Genomic DNA, 20,426 nt, shown 5'->3' on the forward strand with positions numbered 1-20,426 from the left:
CTAGTCCTTGTGAGCTGTGGAGATTGTTCCCAGTAATCCTTTCACATGGTTCCTAGGAAATTTTCTTACATGTATACCTGATCAGTACTCAGCTGACTCTTTGAGGGGAACCCTCTCCCCTCTGGTACTTTGCTCAGTGAACTCTAGCTGCTGTGGACTGTCTGGAGTACCAGCTCCATCTCCTCAACTCAGGGAGACGACTGGGCCATACTTGGGTTTCCCCAGCCCTCATCAGGGTCTGTTGACGTTCTCTGGGCAGTAAGCTGGGTGATTGTAAGGCTCGCCTTACTTTTTTCTCTGTCTCATGGGAACATTGTTCTTCATTGCCTGACATACAGTGTCTTAAAAAGTGTTGTTTCATATATTTTGTCTGTGTTTTTGGTTGTTTTAGACGGCAGAATAAATCTTGTCCCTGTTACTCCATCTTAGCATAATTATTTTCTAATTATTACATATTTAGGTTGTTTCTAAGCTTTTGATATGCGCTGTTAAGACTGAAGTGTAGGGCCGGCCCGGTGGCGCACTGGATAGTGCGCCGCTTGGGAAGCGCGGCGGCGCTCCCGTCCGAGGGTTTGGATCCCACATACAGACCGGCTCCCGCTCACTGGCTGAGCGAGGCGCGGGAGCAACACCGAGGCTTGCGATCCCGTTGCTGGTCCCCGGTCCGGTACGGGGGCAACACTGAGGGTTGCGACCCGTTGCCGGACACGGAAAAAAGACAAAAGACAAAAAAAAAAAAAAAGACTGAAGTGTACATCTTAATGCATATGCATTTTCCAGTTGAAGGATAAATTGCCAATAATGAGATAATTAGTTGAAGGGTAATTTTTTTATGGTTCTAGATAAAAATTCCAAGTGAATGATATCTTTGTGTAATGCCACTAACAGTGTGAAGGTATCAATTTTGACCTAATCTTACCAGTGTTGGGTGCCTTAATTTAAAGTTTATGTACTCATTAGTAAGTGTAAAATGATATATCAAGCTTGCTTTAGTTTTTTGTATTTTGATTTTTATTTGGGATAAATGTTGCTTCATATAGTTTCATACAACTTTTAACAGAAATTTCTGGTACTTTTACAAACTTAGAATTATGAGGAAAGTTTCACAGTTTACTGCCCCTGTTTATATCTACTATATTGTTTCTCTAAAGAACAGAGAACAAGTAAAATTAATAAGAATTAATGAATTGTTAGAAGTTATAATGAGACTTAAAATCCAGAAGCCATGAAAAATAAGACTGATAAATTTAGCTATGCAAAATAATAAACTTCTGTATAGAGAAAACCATAGATCAAATTACAAAAAAGGGAAAGTATTTCCAATTTTTATCACAGAAAAGTTAATCTCTCTAATATGTAAAGAAATTTTAGAAATTGAGATGAACCAAAAGTCCAACAGAAAAATGGTCAAATCGGGCTGGCCCGGTGGTGCACTGCTACAGTGCGCCGCTTGGGAGCGCGGCGGCACTCCCGCTGAGGGTTCGGATCCCACATACAGACCAGCCGCTCACTGGCTGAGCGAGGTGCGGGCGCAACACCGGGGGTTGCGATCCATTGCCGGTCACGAAAAAAAGACAAAAAAAAAGGGGAAAAAAAAAAAAAAAGAAAAATGGTCGAATGACTAAGTAGAAAAAAGAAATAATAGTGTTTCCTTAAACATGGAAAGGAGTTCAACTAATAGTTTTATAAAAAAAGTTTTATAAATAAAATTAATAATTTTATGTTACATAAAATTGTATAAGATATAATTTTTCACCTGCCATGTTGCCAAAAGTTTAGATATTTGGCAGTTTGGACAAGGCTATGGAGAATTCTTACATACTTGCTTGTGGGTGTGCTAAATTGTAACTGTCACTATGGAGGACAATTTGACAATACCTGAAAAAAATGACGAATGCATTTACTCTTTGATACAGCAATTCTGATTTTTGGAAATTATTCAGTCAGTAATTATACCTACACCCATATGATATGACATATGTACAAGGTTATTCATTGTAGCATTTCTTTTTATGATAGCAAAAATTCGAAAAATCCAAATGTTTATTAGTAGAGTGCTGGTTAAATAAACTATAGAGCATTCTCACACTGGTTTTTTGTATAGCTGTACAGAAAACGAGGAGGCCTTCTATGCACAGAGAAGTGAAAAAAGTGATGTGCCAAATAGTGTTTATAGTATTCTACCTTTTGTGTAAGAAAAAGTTGGCAGTAAAAACACATTTTGTTCTTGCTTATATTTGCATGAAGAAATACTATAAGACTGCATAAGAAACTAATGAAAGTGGTTATCTTTTTGAAGGCAAAAATGGAATGGACAGGGATGAACTGTGAGCAAGATTTATCGATGTCTTCAGTTTATATCAGTTTGATTTCTGAAATGTGAAAATTAATGTAACGCATTTATAATCCCCTAGTGTATTCTGAGTAGTATGAGTTACCGTCTAATTTGATGACCATTAATGTAAGATTTTTCTCTCTAGAGAAGAATACTGCATTGAGGAATGGACTTCTGGTGTTCTTCTTCATAGTCGTTCCCCTTATTGTACTGGGTATCTTTGTCTTCATCAAGAGAGATCAACTGTGGAAAAGCCACTTCAAAAGGAAGCGATCACAAACATATGAGTACTTAAATTATTTGATATAGATTTAAAGGAAAAAATCTAACGTAATTATTGGTGGATGGTAGTCATATTATAGAGGCTGGCAATCCTTTAAAAATCGGGTTCTAGGTTATCCTTTTCACATGATTGGCATGGGTTGAAAGGTCGTGGTGACTAAGCCACCTCTTATAATTGGAAGGATACGATGCTGAAAATGGCCCTTATTTATTTTGTTAACATCTATTTCTGAAAGCAGGGTAAATAGAATTTTGGGCTATGACATCTGATTTGGGCCTTCTAATTAGAGATTAAAATGTGGGATAAAGATTAAAAAATGTAAATGTAAATGGAATATTTTCTTCTACATCTTTATTTCAAGTTATCAGTTTTCATAGAGCAAGAGTTTTTCAAGTCTCAATTTTTAAAAACAGATTTTGTGAATTATAAGCTTTTAAGAAATAGTTTTGATGGAAGAAAGTTAGGGTTGTCATAATTCAGATGTCTGACATTCTTCGTCTTTGTGTTGGACTTTCATATGACTACCTTTCAACTATCATTTCTGATATATTGGCATTAGAATGTAGCATATATTAGCATGGACCTTATAATCAGATCTGAGTTCAAATTCTAGGTTAACCATTTGCTAGGATTATGAACTGAAACTATAAATAAAGCTCTCTGAACCTTTATTTCTCCTAAAATGGGAATAATAATATTACCTATCTTATAGGGTTGATGTAAGGATTAAATGAGAAAATATTAACAAATAAAGCCTATAGCATTGTGGGCACTTTGTAAGTACTTAGTAACTAGTTATTATTATGATTTCCAAATGTGCATATATAGCCTAGTTTACTCACCTTTGGTTTGTTGCCCCAATTCTTATTTATTACATAATATTTTCCCAGAGTGTCCTGACGTTAGCTTTAATTTTAAATGTGTTTTAAAACAGATTTATCTTCCTATCCTTTGTTTCTCTTACTTCCTATAATACTTCTGACTGCCTGGTCTATGCAGGTAGTTCCCCAGTCTGCATCTTTGAAGTTTTAGTTCTGTAACTACAGCTATCTCCCATACAACTCTGCCTACCTTAATTGCTGTCACCTCAGCATGTCTATAACCTATCTTATATCTTTCCAGCCATCTTGTTTGCTACCCTTGGACTTCCTAATTTTTAGAGTGATTACTTCAACTTTTGTTTATGTAGCCTAAGAATCTGCTTTTTGTTCTTCTCTGATTTTAGAAAGAATTGAGAAAAAAAGTTAGGGAACACTGGCCTAATTGACCAAATTTCATAATTTCTTAGAATATCAGTTTAATTAATTGTAAAATGTGGTTAATAATACTTTTTAATACTGTAAGGATTAAAAATGTGTGAAAGCTGTTAAAAATAATGTAAAAATTTTAATTATCATTGTGATCACCACCACTACTGACATCATTATTCTGTATTTGGGAAAATGCAAAGTATGTGTAATATATCATACAGAAATGTTTTAATCTCAATTTAGCTTAAAAGTAATCGTATCTTTCAGATCAGATGGCAAAAACCAAGCAAATGTGTCTAGACAGCCAGTGAGTGTTCCTCGACATGTTTCTCCAGTGACTCCTGCTAGACAAGTTGTAAGTTTAAAGCGAAAATTATTTTTCTTTCCTATATTAAAGTATTGCATATTAAAAAAATAGTTACATGGATATAGATATAAACATAGTTACTTAAGAATTCTGGTGTATTCTATGTGGTCCCTAAGTTAGTTAAAGGAATACCAACAGAATCCCTGGCACAGAGGACACGGGAAAAGACATGTAGACATTAAGAATGCCTTGTTTTGAAACCAAGATTGGGAAATAACATGGGACTTATGCTATCACTTTTTTTCTATGTCTTCCATCTTTCTGTTTTCAATACTTGGCTTCCCTAGGACACCAAAGACTTGGTGCTGAGCTCCTGGATAGGTCTAATTGTCTCAGGGGGTATTGGGATAATGATATACTTTTACTGATATGCATATATCCTTAAGCAATATATAATATTATATTTATCTGTTTTAAAACTTTTTAGAATGTTTTATTTGATAATTTTACACATATATCTGCAATCTACTTTTCACCTTAACGTTACTCTGCGATTGATACCTATTGATACATGTAGCTGTGGTTCATTCATTTCACTGTTGATATTATTATGTTACATAACTATCACACAATTCTAAAATCCATTTTCCTGTTGCCAGATTCCAATTTTTCATTACTATGAACAAGGCTGAGATGAACATTCTATAGAAGTCATCTTGTGTATGTCTGTGCTTTCTAGGACTGTGCTAATATAGTAGTTGCTATCCACATGTGGCTATTTAGATTTCATATTATAGTATATAAAATTAAGAATTCCATTTCTCAGTCACACTAACCACTCAACAGATCATATGTGGCTACTGGGTACTGTATCAGATAGCATAGGTACAGAACATTTCCATCTTTGGAGAAGATTCTACTGGGGAGCACTGATCTAGAGCATATAGGAATTAAATTGCTGGGCTGAAAGATATGTGAATTCTTACCAGAAATTGCCAAATTACTTCTTAAAGAGGTTACACCATTGGGTGATTGTGTCATCAGTGGTGTGTGAGCATTCCTGTCGATGAACATCTTCGTCAACACTTGGTATAGTCAGACTTTCAAATTCTTTCCAATTATGTGGAGGTGAAATGATTAGATATCCTTTTTTCATGTTTGTATATGTATATAAAAGTATATATATACAGAATATCTCTATTTCCTCCTCTTTTCCATTCTAAAAAGGAAACAAAATTTGTTATTCTTTTCCCCTTAACCATATATCTTGGAGATTTTTTCATATTTCTGTGTATATAAGATGGTCACACAGTTCCTATGCATGTTAGTTAGGAATTATCTGATACTCTTCTTCACCTTTGGTATATTTTTTTCCTTATTTTATTGTGGCAAAATATGTATAAAATTTACCACTTTAATCAATTTTTTCAAGATTTTTTTTGTTGTGGTAAAAAATAATAACATTATACCATCCTAACCATTTTTATGTGTATGGTACAACAGCGTTAACTATATTCACATTTTTGCACAACAGATCTCTAGATCTACAACACTGAAACTCTATACCCATTAATTTCCTCTTCTCCCTACTACCATCCCTTGGCAACCACCTTTCTATTTTTTGTTTCTATGATTTTTGATTAGATACTTCACGTGAGTGGAATCATACAGTATTTGTCCTTTTGTGACTGGCTTATTTTGCTTAGCCTAAGGTATTTGAGATTCAACTATGTTGTCACATGTAATTGGATTCCCTTCTTTATTATGGCTGCATAATATTCCATTGTGTGTGTCCATATATACACACATGCCATATATTCTGTATTCATTCATCTGTCAATGAACATTCAGGTTGTGTCCATGGAACTCTTGGCTATTGTGAATAATGCTTTTGTGAACATGAATGTGCAAATATGGCTTCAAGATACTACTCTCAGTTCTTTTGGATATGTACCTAGAAGTGGGATTGCAGAATAATATGGTAATTGTATTTTTAACTTTTTGAAGAACTTCCATACTATTTTAAATAATGGCTGCACCATTTTACATTCCCACTAACAGTGCACAAGGGTTCCAGTTTCTCTACATCTTCGCCAACTCTTGCTATTTTTTGTTCTTTTAATAGTGGCCATCCTGATGGATGTGGGATGATAGTTCATTGTAGTTTTAATTTGCATTTCTCTACGGATAGGTGATGTTGGCCATTTTTCATATATCTTTTGGCCATGTGTAAGTCTTTTGAGAAATGTCTATTCAGATCCTTTCCTCATTTTTTTAATCGAGTTATTTGTTTTTTTGCTATTGAGTTGTTTGTGTTCCTTATATAAGGGATCTTCAAACAGTTCATAGAAAATGCATACTATGTAAAAACTATGTATTGATTGCAAATTTTTTTGCACCAAAATAAAGTAGTACTAAATTGTTATAACATGTCCAAACAAAATCTAGTTTGAGACACTAAGAAGGATAAGACATCAGTTTGAAAAGAACCCTTATCAGAGCAACATGAATTCTGGTAAAATTGAAGCAAGAACAAACGTCAAATTTATGGTGAAGCTTGGGTGGGAGAATAGTGAAATCATGGATGCTTTACAAAAAGTTATGGGGATAGTACTCCCTGCCTGCCCCTCACTTCCCAATCACCAATTTAACAAATGGATAACTCTATTTAAGGAGGTGTGAGACTGATGAAGATGAAGCCTGCAGTGGCATACGATCCACATCAATTTGCAAAGAAAAAATTAATTTTGTTTGTACCCTAATTGGAGAGCACCAACAATTAACAGCAGAAACGATAGCTGACATCATAGACATCTCAACTGGTTCAGCTTTTGAAATTCTGACTGAAAAATTACAGTTCAGCAAAATTTCCATTTGATGGGTGCCAGAACTGATGCACCCACTTCAGCTGCAGACAAGAGCAGAGTTTTCAGTGGAAATTTTAAACAAGTGGGATCAAGATCCTGAAGCATTTCTTCAAAGAATTGTAATAGGAGCTGAAGCATGGCTTTACTAATATGATCCTGAAGACGAAGCATAATCAATGCCATGGCTACCAAAGAGGTGGAAGTGGTCCAGTCAAAGCAGAAGTGGACTAGGCAAGAGTCAAGGTCATGGCAACAGTTTTTGGATGCTGAAGGCATTTTGCTTGCAGAGTTTCTGGAGGGCCAAAGAACGATAACATCTGCTTATTAGGAGAGTGTTTGGAGAAAGTTAGCCAAAGTTTTGGCAGAGAAACACCTGGGAGAGCTTCACTGGCTTCCTTCTTCACCATGACAATGCTCCTGCTCATTTGTCTAATCAAACAAGGGCAATTTTATGAGTTTTAATGGAAAATCATTAGGCATCCACCTTACAGTCCTGATTTGGCTCCTAACTTCTTTTTGTTCCCTAATGTTAAAAAATCTTTAAAGGGCACCCATTTTTCTTCAGTTAATAATTCTTCAGTAAAAAAGACTGAATTGACATGGACCATTCATATGGTCCCAGGATGCTCTGTTCTTTAGGGATGGACTAAATGGCTGGTATCATCATTTACAAAAGTGTCTTGAACTTGATGGAGCTTATGTTGACAAATAAATTTCTATTTATTATTTTTGTCTTTCTTTTTTTTTTTTTTTTACTTTTTTTTGTCTTTTTTCGTGACTGGCAACGGATCGCAACCCTCAGTGTCACGCCCATACCGGACCGGGACCGGCAACGGGATCGCAACCCTCGGTGTCGTGCCCGCACCTCGCTCAGCCAGTGAGTGGCCGGTCTGTATGTGGGATCCGAACCCTCGGCGGGAGCGCTGCTGCGCTCCCAAGCGGCGCACTGTAGCAGTGCGCCACCGGGCCGGCCCTTATTTTTGTCTTTCAATTCCAATTTCCTATGAACTTTTTGAAGTCCCCTCATATATTTTGGATATTAGCTCCTTACTGGATATATGGTATACAAATATATTCTGCCATTCCGTAGATTGACTCTTCACTCTGCCAATTGTTCCCTTTGATGTGCAGAAGCTTTTAGTTTGGTGCTGTCTTATTTGTCTATTTTTTGCTTTTGTTGCCTGTGATTTTTTTGAGGTCATATCCAAAAAATCTTTTCCAAGACTAATGTCAAGAAGCTTTTTTCCTATGTTTTTTTCTAGTATTTTAAAAAATAGTTTGTATTAGTCTATTTATATTGCTTTTAACAAAATACCTGAGACTGGGTGATTTATAAAGAAAACAAAATTTATTGCTTATGGTTTCTGAGGTTGGGAAGTCCAAAGTCCATCTGGTGGTGGTGAAAGTGACACAGCGATCTCACATTGCAAGATGGTGGAAGCAGAGAGAGCACAGAGAGACAGACAGACTCTCCTCTTCTTTTAAAGCCCTCAGAACCACGCCCCTGACCACCATTTTTAATCCATTCCCTAAGGCATGATCCTACAATCCAATCACCTCTTCAAGGCTCCACCTTTCAATTACCATAATAGGATTTACCACCCTCTTAACAGTCACAGTGGAGACCAAGTTTGTAATACATAGAACTTGGGGACACAATTCAAGCTTCAGTGAGTTTGGGGGGGGACATAATTCAGTCCACTACAGTTTCAGGTCTTACATTTCAGTTTTTAATCCAGTTTGAGTTGATCATTGTATATGATGTGAGATAAGGGTTCAATTTTATTCTTCTGCATGTGGATATGCAGTTTCCCCAACACTGTTTATTACAGAGAAACTGTCCTTTCTTCATTTTGTATTTATTAGTCAGGGTTCTCTAGAGAGACAGAAGCAATAGGATATGAGAGGGGATTTATTAGGGGTGTTGGATCATGTGATTGTGAAGAGGAGTCCCGTGATAGGCCATCTGCAAACTGGATGCTGGTAGCATGGCTCAGTCCAGGTCTGAAGGTCTCAGAACTAGAGAAGCTGGTGTGAGTCTTGGAACCCAGAAGCAGGAGTGTCAAGCTGTGATGTCCACAAACAGGAGAGCAGTGTGGTGTGTATCCCAGCTCCAGTGGATAAAGAGAGCGTTTCACCTTTTATTTCTGTTTTTATTCTTTATGGGCCCCCAGTGGATTGGATTGTTTCTGCCCATATTAAGGGTGGATCTTTGCCACCCAATCCACTTAGGCTTTCATGCTAACCTCTCTGGAAATACCCTTATGGACACACGTAAAAAGTTAGCTTTACCAGATTTCTCAGTATTCCTTAACCTAATCAAGTTAACACCTAGAATTAACCATCACAATGGGTTCTTGGCACTTTTGTCAAAGCTCAGCTGATCACAAATGTGTGGGTTTTGGGCTCTCTGTTTTGTTCCATTAGTTTATATGTCTGTATTTATGCCAGCAGCATGCTATTTTAATTAGTGTACATTTGTAGTATATTTTGAAATCTGGTGGTGTGATGCCTCTAGCTCTGTTCTTGCTCAAAATTGCTTGTGCTATTCGAGGTCTTTGGTGATCACATACAAATTGTAGGGTTGTTTTTTTCAATTTCTCTGAAAAATGTCATTAGAATTTTGATTCAATTGCATTGAATCTGTAGATCACTTTGGGTAGTATCGACATTTTAACAATATTGTTTTGGAATTCATGAACCTAAGATTTCTTTCCATTTATTTGTGTCTTTATTTTGTCCATGTTTTATAGTTGTAAGTGTACAGATCTTTCTGTCCTTGTTTAAATTTATTTCTAAGACTTCATCAAGATGGTGGAATAGATGTTCTCCAGCATCACTCTCCCCCATAGTCAATCAATTTATAACTATTAAAAAACAAAGACTGCCAACCTGGGACTGCCGGAGCTTGGGGGAAGAGGAGGAGAGACCCGTGGAGTTTGTGAAGGTGGGAGAAGCCACAGCAAGGGGGAGAAGGGACCACTTCAACGTTTTGAGCCTCAGCCACTTCAGGGCCGGCCTTGTGAAGGGCAGAAAGCTGTGGCACATGGAGCAAGAGCCAGCAAAAGCCACAGCTGAGCCCTTTGTGTGAAGTTGCTTGAAGTCTTCAGGAGAGAAGACGGCCATTGAGAGGCCAGTGAGAGGCTGATAAGTCATTGCGAGGAACCTGTACATGGCTCCCCACATGGGAAAGGGTTGCGGGGGATGCTGGCCCACCATGGAACATTGGGGCACAGTGTGGGTAGCAGATCTGCCTTCCACTTGGCACAGGCTCCCTCAGTGGAGATTGATCAGGGTAATAGAACTGTGGGGACACAGTTGGCTGAAATGACTTGGTCCTGGGCCAGAATTTCCACACAGACCAGGTGTATCTGACCTCACAAGACCTGGAAGTGATTAAAAGACCAACAATTAAAATCTGATCCTCACAAAAAGCCTTCCCCAGAGAATCACCAGTAAAGCAGCTCAAGCACAGAACTCAAGTGCTGGTCCCCACAGGAAGTTCCTCCAATTGTGGAGTTAACTAAAGGACAACGAATTAGTTCTAGTGCAGAATTTAAGGGGTGGTGGTAGCTAATAATTTACCATGGAACTGAAAAACAAACAAATAAACAAACAAAAAACAACCAAAAAGACCCACAGAAGAGACAGAGATCTGATATTAACCAGTAAAGGTCTAAAACTACCAAAGAACACCTATAAAACCTAGAAGAGGTCACAGTCTCCTCAAATGCTCAGGCATCAACATACAGACACAAAGATTGAGGAACAACAGAGATAATGACACCATCAGAGGAAACAAACAAAGCAGCAGACCCAGAAGAACAGAGATTTATGAAACATGTGACAAAGAATTCAGAATAGCCCTCTTAAGGATGTTCAAGGAGGCACAAGAAAATACAGATAGAAAATTAAATGATATCTGGAAAACAGTCCAGGAGCAGAGTGAGAAACTTGACAAAGGAATTAAATAAATTAAAAAAAAAACAAAAAAGAAATTCTGGAAATAAAGGATACGTTATCTGTACTGAAAAACTCGATAGAAAGCTCCTACAGCAGGCTTAATCAAACTGAGGAAACAATCAGTGAGCTCAAAGATAAATACATGAAATTATCCAATCAAAGGAGCAAAAGAAAAAAGAAAAATGAAAAATGTACCAGATACAGCAAATATGAGACTCCCTCAAGCAAAATAACCTCCACATAATTGGCATAACTGAAGGAGAGGAATAAAAAAGAGATGTAGAAAGCATATTCAAGAAAATAATGGCTGAAAATTTCCAAAGTATGTAGAACAATAACATGGTTAGTATGAAGACTTAATGACAAACTGACCAAGACAATAACATATACAACAATATATGTAAGAGGTGGGCAATATTAAAAGAGGTAACTTGAAGCAACAAAATGTCAAAAATTGGGAGGGGAATGAAGCATAGAGTTGTTTTTGATTTTTTTCTTTTTTCTTAGATATCAAAATTAAGTTGTTTTTAGTCTAAAATAATCTGTTATAACTATAATAACATATTTATTGTAAGCCTCATGGTAACCATAAAACAAAAACTTATAGCAGACCTACTAAAAATTAATAGAGAGAAATCCAGATACACTGCTGGGGAAAACCACTCAACCACAAAAGAAGGCAGTAAGATTGGAAAAAAAGGGTAAAAAAAAAAAAAAAACCCAAACAAACAGAAAAAAGTAACAAAATGTTAGTAACAAGTCCCTATATATCAGTAATTACTGTAAACATATTAAATGCCCCCAATTAAAAGACACAGAGTCCCTCCATGGATTATAGAACAAGAACCAACAATATGCTGCCTATGAGAATTGCACTTCACCTACCAAGACACACAACAATTGAAAGTGAAAGGATGGAGAAAGATATTTCATGTAAATGGAAACCAAAAAAGAGCAGGAGTAGATATACTTATATTAGATAATATAGACTTTAAGTAGGGAAAGTAAAAAACATAAGGAAATTTATTATATAATGATAAAGGTATCAATTCAACAAAAGGATATAACAATTCTAAATGTATATGCACCCAACTTCAGAGCACACAGTTATACAAAGCAATTACTATTAGACCTAAAGGGAAAAATAGCCTCCAGCACAATAATAGTTGGGAACTTTAACACCCCACTTTCAGCAAAGGACAGTTCATCCAGATAGAAAATTAACAATGAAACATCAGAATTAATCTCTAATATAGGCCTATTGGACCTAACAGACATATATAGAATATTTCATCTAACACATTCTTGTAGAATACATGTTCTTCTCAGCAGTATATGGAACATTCTCTAGACCATATGTTAGATCACAAAACAAGTCTCAACAAGTTAAAAAAAATTGAATCATATCAACTACCTTGTCCAACCCAAATGGGTTAAAACTAGAAATCAAGAACAAAAGGGACACTAGAAACCATACTTATACATGCATATTAAACATGCTCCTAAACAAAAAATGGGTCAAAGAAGAAATAAAAAGAGAAATTAGAAAACTCCTGGCGACAAATGAAAATGAAAACACAACATACCAGAACCTATGGGATAGAGCAGAAGCAGTTCTAAGAAGGAAGTTTATAGCAATAAATGCCTACATCAAAAAAGAAGAAAGACTTCAAATAAACAATGTAACATTACATCTCAAGTAACTAGAAAACAAGAACAAACCAAACCCCAAATCAGTAGAAGGAGAGAAGTAACAAAGATCAGAGCAGAAATAAATGAATTAGAGATTTTAAAAAATACAAAAGATCAATAAAATAAAGAGTTGATTTTTTCAAAATTATAAACAAAATTGATAAAATTTTAGGTAGACTAACAAAGGAAAAAACAGAGAAGACTCAGATAAAACCAGAAATGAAAAAGGAGACAATACATTGGACACCACAGAAATACAAAGGATTTTAAGATACTACTACAAACAAATAGTGTGAACAAACTGGAAATCCTGGAAGAAATGGTTAAATTTCTTAACATATATGACCCATCAAGGTTGAATCATGAAGAACTAGAAAACCTAAACAGACCAGTAATGACTAATGAATTGGATTAATAACATGTCTCCCAACAAAGAAAACCTCAGGACCAGATCGCTTTACTGCCAAATTCTACCAAACATTTAAAGAACTAATACCAATTCTTTTCAAATTCTTGCAGAGAATTGAAGAGGAGGGGATACTTCCAAACTCATTCTGTGAGGCCAACATTAACCCCATACCAAAACTGGAAAAAGACACAACAAAAAGAGAAAATTACAGACCAATATCCCTAATGAACATAGATGTGGAGATCCTCAATAAAATACTAGCAAACACAATCCAGCAACACATTAAAAAGACCATTCACCGTGATCAAGTGGGATTCATCTCAGGAATGCAAGGATGGTTCCACATAACACAAATCAATAAATGTGATACATCATATCAACAGAATGACACTAAGGCACCATATGATCATTTCAATAGATGCAGAAGAATCATTTGATAAAATCCAACACCACTTCATGATAAAAACACTCAACAAACTAGATATAGAAGGAACGTACCTCAAATAATAAGGGCCATATATGACAAACCCACACCTAATATCATACTGAATGGACAAAAATTGGAGGCTTTTCCTTTAGGATCTGGAATAAGACAAGGATGCCGATATTCCCCACTCTTATTCAGCATAGTACTGGAAGTTCTAGCCAGCACAATAAGGCAAGTGGAAGCAATAAAGGGCATCCAAATCAGTAAGGAGGATGTCAGACTATTCCTATTTGCAGGTGACATGATCATATACATAGAAAAGTATAGAGTCGACCAGAAAATTACTAGAACTAATAAATATATACAGTAGAATGGCAGGATACAAAATCAACACACAAAAATCCACAGCCTTCCAATATTTCAGTAATGAAAAGGCCAAAGAAGAAGTCAAGAAAGTAATCCCATTCACAATAGCTACCCCCAAAATGAAATACCTAGGAGTAAATTTAACCAAAGAGATGAAAGACCTCTATAATGTAAACTATAAAACATTGGTGAAAAAAAATTGAAGAGGATACAAGTAAATGGAAAGCTATCCCATGGTGGTGGTGTGGAAGAATTAACATTATCAAAATATTCATATTATCCAAAGCAGTCTGCACGTTCAACACAATCCATATCAAAATACCAATGCCATCTTTTACAGAAATAGAAAAGTCAATCTTAAAATTTGTATGGAGCCCCAAAAGACCCTGTAGCTAAAGCAATCTTGAAAAATAAGAACAAAATTGGAGGCATCACACTTTCTAATGTCAAAATATAACATAAAGCTATAAAAAGTAAAACAGCATGGTACTGGCACAAAAATAGACAAGTGGAACATAATAGGGAGCCCAGAAATAAACCCATGCACTTCTAGCCAAGTGATTTTAACAAAGGTGGCAAGAATATACAGTTTTCTGGAAGACTTTAAGAAGGATTGGTATGAGCTCTTCTTTATATGTTTGGTAGAATTCAGCCATGAAGCCATAATGTCCTGGGCTTTTCTATGATGGGAGGTTTTTTTTTTTGTTATTGCTTTAATCTTTTTATGTGTTATCAGTCTGTTCAAATTTTCTATTTCTTCCTATTTCAGTCTCAGTAAGTTGAATGTGTCTAGGAATTCATCTATTTCTTCTAGTTTATTCAGTTTTTTCACATATAACTTTAATTTTGATTATAGGCCTTTGTAGGGCCTTTATTTATTTTTTATTTTAATATTCATATATTTTTGTGGGGTACAGTGTGTTGTCTCAATGCATGCATATACTGCACAATGATTCACTTAGGTTAGATAGCATAGTTTTGTATCTGTTAGTCTACTACAACCTCCCCTCTTCCTTGTCCTTCCCTTCCAGGCCTGTGCTAACCATTATTGTACTCTCTACTTCTATGAGAACTTTTAATTTTTTTTTTAAGATTCCACATGTGAGTGAAGTCATGTGATATTTGTCTCTCTGTTCCTGGGTCCATAATAGTCTCCAGTTCCACCCATGTTACCACAAATAACAGAATTTCATTTTTTTAAATAGCCTAATAATATTCCATTGTGTATACACATACTATATTTGTTTGATCCAGTCATTTATTTATGGGCATTTAAGTCGATTCCATCTCTTGCCTATTGTGAATAATGATGCAATGAACATGGATGTGCAGGTGTATCTTCAACATATTGATAATATATAGATTTCTTTTCTTTTGGGTATATACCCAGTGGTGGGATTGCTTAGTCCATGCTCTGAGGAACCTCCATACTGTTTTCTATGATGACTGTACCAATTTCATTCCCACCAACATATTAGGAGTGTTCCTCTTTCTCTGCATCTTGCTAGTATTTATTATTTTCTGTCTTTTTGATAATGGCCATTTTAACTGGACTGAGGTGATATAGCAGTGTGATTTTAAATTGCATTTCCTTGATGATTACTGGTGTTGAGCATTTTTCATGTGCTTGTTGGCCATTTGTATGTCTTCTTTGTGAAAGCATATAATTTTTGTAGTAGTGTCTTATGATACCTTATATTTTTATGTTATCAGTTGTAATGTCTCCTTTTTCATTTTTTGAGTTCGTCTTCTCTTTTTCTTAGTTTAGCTAATGGTATGTTAATTTTTTTATCTTCGAAACAACCAGCTTTTAGTTTCATTTATCTTTCTTACTTTTTGTTTTAATTATTTCATTTATTTCTCCTCTGATCTTTATTTCCTTCCTTCTACTAACTTTCTACTGACCTGTGGCTTCAGTTTGTTCTTTTTCTAGGCCTTGAGGTGTATAACATTAGATTATTTATTTGATATTGTTCTTTTTTAATGTGGGTGTTTATTGGTATAAATTTGGTATAAACTTCCTTTTTAGATTGCTTTTACTGGATCTCATAATTTTTTTTTATGTTTTGTTTACATTTTTATTTGTCTCAGGATATTTTAAAATATCCCCTTTGATTTGTCTTGACCAAGTTGTCATTCAGGAGCATGTTGTTTAATTTCCATGTATTTGTGAATTTTATAAAATTTCTCTTGTTATTTATGTCTAGTCATACTATTGTGGTTGTAAAAGATACTTGATATATTTTCAGTCTTCTCAAATTTGTTAAGACTGGATAATGTTCTGTGAGCACTTGAGAATATGTATTTTTCATCTGTTGGATGGAATATACTGCATATGTCTGTTAGGTTTATTTGGTCTAAAGTGTAGTTCAAGTTCAGTGTTTCCTTATTGATTTTCTGCGTGGGTGATCTATCTATTGTTGAAAGTGGTGTATTGAATTCCACAGTAATTACTTGGTGTTACTGTCTATCTGTCCCTCAAGATCAATTAATATTTGCTTTATATATTTTGGTGGTGTGATGTTGGCTACATATATATTTACAATTGTTATATTCTTTAGGGGAATTGACTCTTTTATCATTATGTATTGACCTTTGGGGCTTTTTTTTTTTTACTGTTTTTGATTTTATGTCTATTTTGTGTGATGTAAATATTGCTACCTTTGCTCTGTGGTTTTCCATTTGCATGGAATGTCTATATTTCAAGTAATTACTGATGGAGAAGTACTTACTATTGCTATTTTATTAATTGTTTTTGTATGTCTTGTAGCTTTTCTTTCTTTCTTTCTTTCTTTTTTTTGTGGCGGCTGGCCTATATGGGGATCCAATACTTGACCTTGGTGTTACAACACCGTTCTGTAACCAACTGAGCTAATTGGCTAGCCCCCTGTAGCTTTTTTGACCCTCTTTTCTTCCCTTGCTACCTTCTTTTGTGTTTCTTTGATTTTTTTGTAGTGATATATTATTGTTCTCATTTTCCTTTTTGCATATTTTAGTTTCTTTGTGGTTATACTTGCAATTACATAAAATCTTAAATTTATTACTATCTACTTTAAAATTCCAACAGGATGTAAAAATGATCTGCACACCCACGTTATAGTACTACAGGATTCTGTATTTGCCTGTACATTTATCTTTATAATTGAGTTTCATATTTTCATATGGTTTTGTGTTGGTATTTATTGCCCTTTCTCTTCACCTTTTGCTTCTCTGCCTCAATAATTTTGCATATCCTGTTTTTGAGTCCACTGATACTTTTTTCTGCCTAATCAAGTCTGCTATTGAATCCCTGTGGTGAATTTTAAAATTTAATATTTTATTTTTAACTCCAGAATTGCTGTTTGGTTATTCTTTGTAGTACTATTTGTTGATATTTTCATTTTGTTCATACATCATTTTGCTGAATTCATTTAGTTGTCTCTCTGTCCTTTCTTTTAATTCTTTGAGCATCCTTGTGATGGTAGTTTTGAATTCCTTGGCAATTTATATATATATATTTTTAGGGTTGGTTTTTGGAGATTTAATTTGTTCCTTTAAATGGGCCATGTTTCCCTGTTTCTTCATATTTTTTGGTTGGGATTTTGGCACTTGAAGAATAATCCACCTCTCCCAGACTTTGTGTTCTAATTTTGTGCAAGGTGGATTTTCTCCATTCAGGCTGGATAAAGATTCTGGAGGTCTCTCAAATATTTTCTGTGGATGTGTTGTCTCTGAGCTCTTTTGTGCAATCTTTTACTGATGGAGGTTTGCCAGTTTCTACCCAGGAGTTCCCCCAGGTGTCTGTGATACTGTGGACTCTCTGGCATTTTGGCCATTTTTAAGAATACAACTCATTTACATTAATTAGATTTAGAATGTTGTGCTCCATCACTACTATCTTTTTCTAATACTTTTTTCATTACCCCAAACAGAAACTCTGTACTCATGAAAGCTATAACTCCCCTTTTCCATTAACCACAGCCTCTGAAAACCACCATTCTACTTTCTGTCTCTATGAATTTGCCTATTCTAGTTACCTCATATAAGTGGAATCATGCAATATTTGTCCTTTTGTGCCTGGCTTATTGCACTTAGCATAATGTCTTTAAGGTTTATCCATGTTTCAGCATGTGAGAACTTTATTACTTTTTATGGCTGAATAATATTCCATTTGTTTTAATCTGTTTGGCCTTCTATAAAAAATACTTTAGATTGGGTAATTTATAAACAACAGGAATTTATTATAGTTCTGGGGGCTGGAAAGTTCAAGATGAAGGCACAGGGAGATTTATTTTCTGGTATGGCCTCACTGTCTGCTTCAAGGATGGTGCCTTCTTGTGGTGTCCTCACATGGCAGAAGGGGCAAAGTCTTCTTCAAGTGTCTTTTATAAGGGTGCTAACTCCATTCATGAGGGCAGAGTTCTTATGACCTAATCACCCCTAAGGACCCAACCTCTTAATAACATAAGAATTTTGGGGGGACACCAACATTCAGATCACAGCACCATTGCATGTATATACCACATTTTGTTTATCCATTCATCTGTTGATGGACACTTGGGTTGTTTCTCTCTTTTTGCTATTGTGAATTATGCTGCCATGAACATGTACTTGTTTGAGTTCCTGTTTTCAGTCCTTCTGGCTATTTACATAAAGGTGGAATTGCTATGTCACATAATGATTTTATACTTAACTTTTTGAGGAACTGCCAAATGGTTTTTCACAGTGGTTGCACCGTATTACATTCCTAGTAGCAATGTATGAAAGTTCCAGTTTCTCTACATCTTCACCAACTGCTTTTTGTTTTTGTAAAAATTTTATTATAGACAACTTAGTGGATATTAAGTGGTACCTCATTGTGGTTTTGATTTGAATTTCCTTAATGACTTATGATGTTGAGCCTCTTTTCATTTGCTTATTGGCCATTTATATATATTCTCTGGGGAAATGTCTATTGAAGTCTTTAGCCCACTTTTTAAATGGTGTATTCATCTTTATTGAGTTGTAGCATTTCTTTATATTATAGATATTGACCTCTTATCAGATATATGATTTGCAAATATTTTCTCCCATTATGTAGATTGTATTTTCACTTTCTCAATAATGTTCTTTGATGCACTAAAGATTTTAATTTCAATGAAGTCCAGTTTACCTATTTTTTTTTCTTTTGTTCCATGTGCTTTTGGTATCATATCTAAGAATAGATTGCCATCTCAGTACCATTTCTTGAAGAGACTATTCTGTCTCCATTGAATGGACTTGGCACCCTTGTGTAAAATCAGTTGTCAATAGATGTATAAGTTTATTTTCAGACTCTCTGTTCTATTCCATTGGTCTTAATGTTCATCATGTCAGTTCTATACTATTTTGATTCCTGTAGCATTTTAGTAAGTTTTGAAATTGCAAATTGTGAATGCTCCAACTTTGTTCTTTTGTTTTCAAGATTGTTTTGGTTATTCTGGCCCTCTTACAAGTCAATATGAATTTGAGAATCTGATTTTCAATTTCTACAAAAATAAGACTGTTGGAATTTTGAGAGAGATTTTAAATCTGTAGATCACTTTGGGTTGTATTGATATCTCAACAGTAGTGACTTACTATCCATGAATGTTAGTTTCTTTCCTCTTACTTATGTGTACTTTGACTTCTTTTGAGAATGTTTTGTAATTTTCAGTGTACCAGTCTTTCATCTCCTTGGTTAATTTTATTTCTAAGTATTTTATTCTTTTGGATGTTATTGTAAATGGAATTACTTTTTAAATTTTCTTTTTGGATTGTTTATTGCTGGTGTATAAAAATGCAACTGTATTTTGCATGTTCATCTTGTACCCTGCAACTCTGCTGAATTCATTGATAAGCTCTAGTAACTATCTTGTGTATTCTTTGGGATATTCTCTCTCTGTATGATCATATCATCTATTAATAGAGGTACTTTTCTTTCTTTCTTTCCAGTTTGGGTGCTTTTTGTTTCTTTTTCTTGTTTAATTGCTCTGGCTAAATCTTTTGGTACAATGTTACATAGCAGTGGTAAAAGCAGCCATTCTTGCTGTAGTCCTGATTTTAGGGGAAAAACTTTCAGTTTCAATTAAAGCATGTTTTAAATTTTCTCTCTGTTCTTCCAGATAACATCTTTCATGTTGTTGATTAGAAGTCCTTAAGGTAGTCCCTGATAGATGTTTTTAGGTTTTAAGCTTTTGGTCGTCAGAGTGTTTATGTATTAGCTCAGGAAAGACAGTTTCTCCTCTCAAATCCATTTTTTCCTGATATTAATACAGCAATATTAGCTTTTCTGTTATGGATGATATTTACCTCATATCTTTTTTATATGCAAACTTTCTTTGTCCTTATATCTTGTAAATAGAAAATTCTAGATTTTTATTTTTTTAAATATTTGTCTTTTAACTGGAGACTTTAATTCATTTACATTGATTATAATTATTAACATAGTTTTTCTATCATATTATTTTGTGATTTCATTATTTTCATGCTTTTCTTGTTACTTTTCCACACTGAATTCCTCTTGTATTCTTTTGGATTGATTTAGTTCC

At 35.0% G+C, this 20,426-nt stretch overlaps 1 protein-coding gene across 1 annotated transcript in view; it reads left to right on the top strand.

Annotated features, from left to right (window-relative positions):
• Positions 1-20,426, top strand: part of ADAM9 (ADAM metallopeptidase domain 9) — a 129,774-nt gene that overhangs the window by 103,827 nt on the left and 5,521 nt on the right. Inside the window, exons 19-20 of the mRNA XM_008567818.1 lie at positions 2,481-2,622; positions 4,136-4,223. Of these exons, the coding sequence (XP_008566040.1) occupies positions 2,481-2,622; positions 4,136-4,223 (230 nt within the window). The remainder of the gene's footprint in view (positions 1-2,480; positions 2,623-4,135; positions 4,224-20,426) is intronic.

Source organism: Galeopterus variegatus, unplaced genomic scaffold (assembly GCF_000696425.1).
Source record: "Galeopterus variegatus unplaced genomic scaffold, G_variegatus-3.0.2 Scaffold348, whole genome shotgun sequence".
Taxonomy (NCBI): Eukaryota; Metazoa; Chordata; class Mammalia; order Dermoptera; family Cynocephalidae; genus Galeopterus; species Galeopterus variegatus.